General features: G+C 41.3%; 1 protein-coding gene across 1 annotated transcript; it reads left to right on the forward strand.

Moving 5' to 3' along the window:
• The first annotated feature begins 2,080 nt into the window (after window positions 1–2,080).
• LOC131705066 (uncharacterized) lies at window positions 2,081–9,702 on the forward strand. The gene is made up of 6 exons (XM_059007212.1): window positions 2,081–2,634; window positions 3,702–4,074; window positions 5,450–6,811; window positions 7,705–7,817; window positions 8,155–8,248; window positions 8,462–9,702. The coding sequence occupies exons 2-6, from the start codon at window positions 3,755–3,757 to the stop codon at window positions 8,619–8,621; spliced, it is 2,049 nt and encodes a 682-aa protein (XP_058863195.1). The 5' UTR covers window positions 2,081–2,634; window positions 3,702–3,754; the 3' UTR covers window positions 8,622–9,702.

The following is a 9,702-nucleotide window of genomic DNA, read 5'->3' on the forward strand; positions in this document are numbered from 1 at the left end:
TTTTAAAAAACAAACACTTCCAGAGTATTTAAACTCTGTTCTCTTAACTGGAATTAGCTTCAGGTCTGCTTGCTAACCCTGTACGCTTTGTCAGCAAGGTCAGCCCACCCTGTGCACCCTCTGGGGAACGTACCGTTTTAGTATCAAAGGCTGAGAGGAATTCAAACTGTGTTGGCTTTGATTTGGCAGTGCCCTGTCCCGAACACTTTAACCCATTAGGGGCGGTCCGCCACAGCTGTTTACTTAGCGTGAAATGAAATGGTAAGCATGGTCTGCTTCAAGAATTCGAGGTGCAGGGACGCTAGAGCGACACCGTGGTCAGGGGGCTGTCTTACAAGAGAGGGTTCATTTGCATTGACTTACCTTAGCCTGGTACTAAAACACCTCTCTGTTTTTGAATCATCCTTACATGCCTGTAGTAACCCACACTTAGAAAAGGCGTAGCTTTGTATTTATATATATTTATATATATATACACACACTGCTGTAAATAATGTAACTAAGTTTGTTTGAAGTAGTTGTTCGTAAATAAATCCATTGTGGGCAGATCCTCGTTAGACTTAATTATCTGTCATGTCTATACACTATTAATTACTGTATGAGCCCACAAACAGAGGCACAATGTATATATGCAAATTGTAAGCAATATTGTATTATCGGTTTTGTTGTGTTTTTTGGTTTTTATTGTTCGATGGTTTGGGGATTTTGTGTCTGTACAATTAAATATATTAAAGGTTTATTTCCCAAACGTCTGTCTTCATTAAAAATAAAATGCAAAAAGTTGTATTTTTATCTATAAAGTATAAGGACATTTCTGAAACGGTGCATTTAAATACATTCAGGTGGTCATGATGTTGTATTTTAATGTGTAGACCGTCTGTGCGACTTGTATGGAGTTTGAGAAATTATTATTATTATTTATTTATTAGCAGATGCCCTTATCCAGGGCGACTTACAATTGTTAACAGAGTCTAAATTAAATTGCCAAAACTTTGGGGAAAAAAAAACAGATATGCATTATAAAATAGATAGACAGACAGGAAACTCAACGCGGTCTAATGACACACGCAGTGACTGAGGGGCACCCGATCTGATCAGAATCAGTCCATTAAATGGGACGTTATTAAAACCATCCCATACGATCCCAGTAGAATAGGTCCGGATCAAGCGCTTTGATGCATGTCGAGTGTGGTTGCCGCTAGAGGGCGCTAAAGAAGCGGTGTTGAAATACTAAATTAATTTAATAGTAACACAGTTGGGTTTACGGGTAGAGATTTCGTTAGGGGTAGGGGGTAGATTTAGGGGTTAGGTAGCTAGCAGGTACCTACTGGCCCATTCCTATGGGATGATTTTACTTAACGTCCCATTCAATCGACTGATTCTAATCAGATCGGCTGAAAAGAGGATTGTATTGGGGAAATATAATTAATTTAATTAGAGAAAATAAATGACAAATATTCAGTTGGGAGTTTTTTTTATTATTATACCAGTGCTGTTAAATGTTTGTTACAAAAAAAGAACAACTTTACAACACATTATAAAAACTCAATTGTGTTAAACACAAAACGTATCGTAAACGATATAAATTAAATGGTAAACGTTTCACCGCAGTAGAAGTCTCCAAGACACCGAAAAAGACTTGTAGTCGAAACGTTAATCAGTGGATTTATTAAGTTTCTTCGACTGTTTCTAAGTTCTAAGGACGTCTTTACCCAAATGGTAAAAATAAAACGTTCTACGTTTATTACCGAGCTCCGGGTGAGCCGTGAATTCAAAATCACTTCGATTAGGACTAAAAAAAAAAGTATGCAATGGCGACAGCGAGCACCGTTGCCCGGGTAACGCACCTGCATTTAATTTAGCAATTAATTTGTGATTAACGACACAAAAACGTAAAACAAACACTCCACCAATCCACCAATGCCCACCAAGCCATCTCAATGAATTTATTACGCAACAAAACGTGCAGATACGTTTACTATACCCGCCCAACCCCTTAAGATTTAAAAACACAACGTTTGACTTTAGTCCTATTTAAAGCATACCAAACAAAGTTTGCTTAAATTGTCATCGAAATATGAAGTTACACAATCTCGAACAGTCAACGGAATCGTTATGTGTTTGTATAGTTCTTACAGCTACGGTTTTGGTTTCATCTTAAGTTTGGAGTCGAAATTAAATTAACATTTAGTATTTTCGCCAGTTTAACACACGGGCTTGCCTTGCCAACTAAAAAAATTAAACAGAAAAGAAAAAAAACACATTTTTTAACGGTTGTGGAACGCAAATAAAACAACGACAGAAAAAATATCCGTGCGTACAGAGAACTCACTAAAAAAAAAAACTCGCGTTTCCGAAGTCACATTTATGCGCTCGGGCAGGAGTCGGCTCGCAACGGGATTGGTTAATGAAGCAAATCCGCTGCAGGTGCGTTTCAAACGCCGGTTTCCCCCCCAGTATAGTTTAATCGTATGCCATTTTTAAAATGTCCACCTTTGCCCGCATTTTACACTGTGTATCGTTGTTGAAAAAGTACGATCGGGAGCGCAAAATCCATTCTCCAAAGCGGTGTTTAAGTTTACCGATCGCGCCTTCGGAGTCGGAGTTGGACACAGCCGATCTGAAGTTTTACAAGTAAGTTTTTTTTTAAATTTGATTTTAATGATTTGTTTTGTATTGAATGTTTTGTTGTAGCTGGTAGGAGACTGAAGATCGAAACACGCGTTCGGGTTTGCATGGATCCTGCGCATAAGAAATGTTTGTTGTGACGATTTTTTTTTTTACTAGTTCTTTATTTTATTTAATTTTATTGTATTTTTTATTGCACAGACATGATCAAATAACCAATCCTTAGCCGTGAAGCCACGCTGAAAAAAAAAGCAGTGCCGATCAATTTTTAAATTATTTGATAGTCTGTCAGGCCTAATATGTTAAGAGTGAAAAGATCGAGCAATGCAAATTAATATCTATCTATCTATCTATCTATCTATCTATCTATCTATCTATCTATCTATCTATCTATCTATATGTTGGTGTGTCGTGCTTTGTCGTTAAAAGGACGCCTTCTCAAATGTTCAGAAGATCAATTTTTAGGACGGTCCCAGTATGTGGGGACTGCATTTACAGTTTGAAATGCGTTTTCTTTATCAGTGCAGTACACTGTTCCCTTTTGCATTTGTGTCGGTGTTCAGTTTCCTTGTAGATTGAATTACTGTTGTATCTTCTAGTTATTTTATTGCGTTGGGTCGTTGCCAGTGGCAACTCCGGAAACGTGGTAGAGCGTATAAAAGTAGAAAATTGGCAGCTCTAATGTTTTTTTAGTTTTTTTTTTTTTAAATCTTAAATATTGCGACCCGTGATAATCTCATGACTTCCAAAGGTGCCGAATTGCAGCCCACTGGAACACGGGCGATACCGGGAATACACTGGAACGGTGGGCTCGTATATAATTGTGCTAAACATGGATGCATACCGTATGAAAGGTTCTCCAGTGGCACCGGGTGCATTCCAACTTCAACGTATTTGGAATCGCTGGTTCGGTTATTTTCTATTGAACGCATGCGTTTTACGCGGCCATCCAACAATGGTGCAGATCAGACCCCTCGTTCTGCAGCTTTCTGTCTGATTGCGTGAACGTATGCCCCATAATACTATAACGATTGCAGTCGTTGTTATTGTCCGTTATTCTTGTATGTTCGCAGGAGGAAGATCGCATGCTGTAACTCGACTTATTTCCTTCTTCTGTTGGCCCGCAATGGAAAATCACCTCGAAGGTGACCCCTATGCATCCGACCAGCCCCCCGATTTTTCCATTTTAAAGGACCTGCTGTTCCCCGCCTATTTGGAGCCGGAGTGCGGAACCGGGAATGCTGCGGAAGGCAAAGTTAGCTCCAAACGGCAATGCAGCACAGTTGCGGTGGATTGCAAAATCGACAGGATTGCAAACGCGAAGCCCTGCACACGGGTTTGTGTTAACGGCAGCACGAGCACGTCGAACCGGGCCGATCCCGATTCGGGGGACGGTGCGCCCACGTGCCACCACCCGAGCGGGCTCCTCGCGCTCAGCCTCGCCAGGTTTGTTACATTTTGTGTTTCGATTTTCTGAATGTTTCCAACGCTGAGGTAAAACCGATACAGTGAGAAAAAACAAGGTTTGTATTCATGCGTCTTATTAAATAATACAGCATTTCAGTTCGCTTATGTATCGAGTTTTGTTTATGTTTATTCAGGTGATGTTGTTTGTTGTAAAACACTCACGAGTGTTTTTTTTTTTTTTAAATACCGGTAGTTTAATGTTTTATTCTTGTAAAGTAATTATTTTTATGTGCTATTCCATGAAAATGATAAGTTTAATTGATAGACTGAGGGCAAGCACACATTTGTGGTAATGGTTCTAAAGTAAGTTTGTCTATTAAAGTTTACAGTAATTTTATTTAATGGTATTTTTTTTATTTGCAATGTAATTTTTTTATTTGCCAAAAAAACTTTGTAAGCGACACCATAAATAATTTATGGATTTAAAAAAAGTTACATTTTATCACTAGTGATAGCAAAATCAGCACTGGTCCCTTTTTTCTTTTATTGAAGATAGTACCTTGTTTTAAATAATTAATTCAGGAAATGCACATACAGCACTATACAATTAAAAGCTGCATCTGCTTCCTTGTAGCTAATTACTTCCTATGCAGAACATTAATGGACTCACTCAAAAGTAATTCAACCTTAAAGTAACTGTAGCTAACAAACCTAAGCCACGATTCAGACAGAGTAGCACTTCCTTGGTCCTTTCCCCACCCCTTCAATGGCTTCGTTCCTGTCATTAACCAATCAACTGCTTCCCCTATTGACTGACATGCTTTCAGCAGGTAACCTGCTTTGACCCAGAAGACACTGCTAAGGTAAAACGACCCAGAGAGGAGCCTAACCAATTTCCTTCATGTAAGGCATGGAAACTGAGAAATGTGTTTACTTCAAGACACAATGCTTTAAAAAAAATACATATGTGTGGTGTTTGCAAACTGAGCTCTATGCAGCCAATGGAAGTGCATGGTTTATTGAACTGTTTTAAGAACATAAGTTAGTAGCTTATTGATCCCAGAATCTCATCAAGCAGCTTCTTGAAGGATCCCAGGGTGTCAGCTTCAACAACATTACTGGGGAGTTGGTTCCAGACCCTCACAATTCTCTGTGTAAAAAAGTGCCTCCTATTTTCTGTTCTGAGTGCCCCTTTATCTAATCTCCATTTGTGACCCCTGGTCCTTGTTTATTTTTTCAGGTTGAAAAATCTCCTGGGTCGACATTGTCTATAACTTTTAGGATTTTGACAATGTTGACCCAGGGGACTTTTTTTTTGTTATTTTGTGGCTACAATCGCTTTTTGAAAACGACAACCTTTCCCTGGTTTAGAACAATTGAATTGTGTGACCCAATTGGGTTTGGTTTCTTTCAGGAGGACCGGTGACGCTGCAGGTCCCACTCAGGCTTTGAGGACACATTCTACTCAAGAGGTCCAAGTGCCAGAGACCGCTATCCTCTACCTTCTGCAAGAAACAACCAAACTGGTTCCTCCCGTTAAGACGGAAATGCTCGAGTCATCTATAGATGGGAGCGCATTGCAGAATGCACCAAACTCTCCAAAACGAACCGAAGGCCGCGATCCTCCCGCTCCTCCCAGGCTAAGCTGCCCAAGCGATAAAGCGAGCGACGCGGTAACCGGCGTGCGGCCCAGCGCCTACTCCGGTTCTTTTAAATTCCTGCCGAGTCTGGAAGGGTGCAGCTCCCTGGACGTGATGAGTCTCATTAGTGTTCAGTGCAAGAGGCTGATGAACCCGGAGAGTTTGCTTGAGCCCGCTTTGCCGTCGACAGCCGCTTTCGGACGAGTGAGGGACGCAGAGAGGGAAACTTCTAGAGAAGTGGGCTCGGAATGCCCAGAGGTCCTCACGAACGATGCCAAGAAAGAGGCCGGTGCTGGGGGTCTTCAAGGGGGGCCCAAGAAGGTGGCCCCTTATGACCCCAAGGATGGCTGCAATACAAGTAGTGCTGATGGATTCGTTTTTGTACCACTGAGGGTTGTGGAAGAGAAGAGAAGAACAGAAGGCAATGGCATGCCTGCGTTGGGCGAAATGGTCCAGGTTTATGGAGAAGACCCTAAACAATGTAAAACAGAAGGTAGCTCTTTCCAAAGCCTTGCTTTCAGAACACCTGGTTGCCTAAGAAAAGTCAAAACTACATCGGATCTCCTTGCTGATACTTCATTGAATAGCAGCTCTGGGCCCTTCTGTGCAACAGAGGGATGCTTTGGGAAGGAAGACAGACCGGCAAGCATGCTGAAACTGGAGTGTGGTAAGAATTCAGCTGCGGGATGCCATAGAAACTTTGCAAGACTTCCTATGGATAACACATCTGTGAGCCAGACTGGCGTTTCCTACAGAAAGATGGACAGTAATTCCAATGAGCTTCAGCAAGACGAACCGGGCCCCTTTGAGAACAGGAACGACGTACAGTCCTCCCCGGTTCCTTTTAAAACGGAAGCAGTTTCATCAAACGAGTTCAGTGAAATGCACGAGTTCAGCGGACGTTCAGAAAGTTGTGGAAAGTTTGCTGAGGCTGAAAAGCAGGAGGGTGGTCAGAAGGAGTCGACTTCTCCTGCCGACTTGAGCGAGCGGAGGAGAATGTCAAGGAAACAGAGACACCCGATGAAAAGTGTGAATCGATGGGACCCAGACTTCAAAGGAGTCACTATCCATATGCAGACACAGCTTAACAAGGACAGTGCGGACCAGGGCCGTCTCCTCATCACTTCACAATACAGGTACCACCGCTCCAGCTTCACCGCCTTGTACCATAACGCAAACCAAAGCTTAAATGTTTCAAGGTTAGACGAGGTTCAAACGGTCACAGTTTTGCCTAAACATTTTAACCTTTGTCAGATATTCAATATTATTATCGATACTGAATATTTGACATTATTAATATTATTATTATTATTATTATTATTATTATTATTTGTTTATTTAGCAGACGCCTTTATCCAAGGCGACTTACAGAGACTAGTGAACTATGCATCAGCTGCAGAGTCACTTACAACTACGTCTCACCCGAAAGACGGAGCACAAGGAGGTTCAGTGACTTGCTCAAGGTCACACAGTGAGTCAGTGGCTGAGGTGGGATTTGAACTGGGGACCTTCTGGTTACAAGCCCTTTTCTTTATCCACTGAACCACACAGCCTCCATTATGAAGGCTGCAGCCAAAACATTTTTAAACTGGACTCACTTTTTAGTTTTCCGTACACCTAACGGAAAAAAAGACACAAATTGAAAAATGTGACATGTCAAAATCTAACACAAACTACTGTACTACTATTATGGCTTCCGGTGGACTCTCCCCCTCCCCCCTCCCCCTCCCCCTCCCCACCCGATATCATTTTGTAGTTTCTTTGATTTACATGATGATAAATAAGATAACTACATTTAAATTTATGTCCCAATACTAAAATTCTGGGTGATGCAAACCTTTTTGGTTTTAGCTGTATATAATTACTTACTTCAAGGTCTGGATTGAATTTTAATTGGTTACATTAAACAATTTAGAACAGGGGGGTTGGAACAAAGACCAGGACTGGAAGAACCAGCATTGGACACCCCTCCATGTCTTGCAGTAAATTCCTTTGCAAGCATGCTAACCGACCAACGCTTGTTTTGCAGTGCGAGATACTGGAAGATGAGTCGCAGAGCGAGAGGCAGCAAAACTCGCTCTCCTGTCAATGCTGGCAGGACCAGCAGCTCCGAAGAAGAAAGTGATTCGCCCTGCCCAATAAGTAAGGGGGCTGCATCGTCACAGCTGGAGTCCTATACCTGATATTAGAACTATAATGCATTGCATTGATCATAATCCAAAGAGAGATACATTTCAAGGTCCATTGTCATTAAACAAGCTGAAATAAGATGCAGTATATTTGTTTTGCATAACAAATACCATATTTAAGAAACTTGAGATGCTGTCTGAACACAATTTACTACAGTTTACAGACTTTAGCGTCATGTACTGTGAAAGTGTGTGAGTGAAACCCATGACTGCAGAACTGCTAACGATTCAATTAAAAAAAAAAAAAGAAGGGGATTTTGTTTTTTTTATTTGACTTCTTCCCCTCGCAGAGAATAAATGCTGTGCCTCTTGCAACACGAAGAAGACTCCGCTGTGGAGAGACGCTGAAGACGGGACTCCGCTCTGCAATGCGTGTGGGATCAGGTAAAGGATTCTTTTCAGTTCCTTTTTGAGCAAAACAGATTTTTTTTGGACCCCCTAGTGAAGTTCCATTCCAACATTATGAGGATTCCGATATGTTCTGCCCAGCCGTTGCTTGACCCATTAACGGGCCATTGTCCTCATACGAGGACAGGCTACTTTTGTCATTTCTAACTGGCATCTATCTTACCTGTTGTTGTTTTAAAAATTTCTCAGGTACAAAAAGTATCGGATCAGATGCTTTCGCTGTTGGCACATCCCCAAAAAGGATGGCAATTCAAACTCCAGGTGTCTGAAGTGCGGCGACACGAGAGGACGGGCGGTGCCTCGGTGCCGGGGCTCCCCGGAAAAACGCGAGCTGATAGAAAACTCTTAACCAAGACTTTCACTGAGGCTGCTGCCAGAGCTCGTGTTGGGACCGGCGTTAGGCAACAGACTCCAAATACTGACTTTGATAACCGGTGGCCACTTTTAACAGTTGTAGCTGTCCCCTCGCTTCGTATGAATTCCTAAAGACCTCTTTATCACGTGATGTTAAAAAAAAAACCAAAAAAAAAACACGAACAACACACTGTGACTTTTTTAAATCTGGGAACTCATCAGAGTGTCCGGACCAAGTCCAGTACTGTACATTGGACCGCAGCGCTGTTTTCTGGTTAGAAAGATGCATTCATTTCACCACCAAAAAAGAAGCAAAAAATGGAAATTGCTTTGGGGTGGGGGGGAATGTATTTATTTTTTGTGTGCTTTACAAAAACAAATTGTATAAATGTAATGATATGTTTATATCAATGTTATTGATAAATGCTTTTTTTTTTTTTGTTAGCACAGGGCAGGGAAACAGTGTTTTGCACTATTGTGTGCGCAGAATGACAGCAACAAGCCTGCACTTGTAGTTATAACCCCTCCACTGTCTGCACACTTGCACGATGTTATGTTTCCTATCGACGTGTCTATTTTATGATGCACACATGTTTTTTTTTTCAAAGTTAAGGCAGGGCGATTTCTTGAACTCCACAGAGTTCACACAAACTGTTTAAAAAAAAAAAAAAAAAAAAGTGACACATTGGTTTGTTTGGTTGTTTTCGGCAGCGGTTGCTTGTCTTTCAACAATGTGTATTGACGGTGTTTTGAAGGGACACCTGCGCCCTATTAAATGTAACCCTCCTTTCCGATTCGTAAGATGTGCTTCATTGAATCTTATTTCCAGTACCGTCCGTGTTTGCCATTGCTGCATTCTGTGCTTGGTTTGTGGTTGAAGTTTCTATTACATGTTAAGTGCTGTTGTCTTCATTTGAGGACAGGCTTTTTAAGATAAAGGGTATCGGACCTGAGTTATTAATGACATTTCGAAACAAGAAAAGAAACATTGTTTAATTCAAAATGATATCATTTTCCAATTTGAATTAAGAACCCATCCCTGAATGTGGCGGACATAGGCTACCATAAAATCATAT

This window comes from Acipenser ruthenus, chromosome 34 (genome assembly GCF_902713425.1).
Source record: "Acipenser ruthenus chromosome 34, fAciRut3.2 maternal haplotype, whole genome shotgun sequence".
Classification (NCBI taxonomy): Eukaryota; Metazoa; Chordata; class Actinopteri; order Acipenseriformes; family Acipenseridae; genus Acipenser; species Acipenser ruthenus.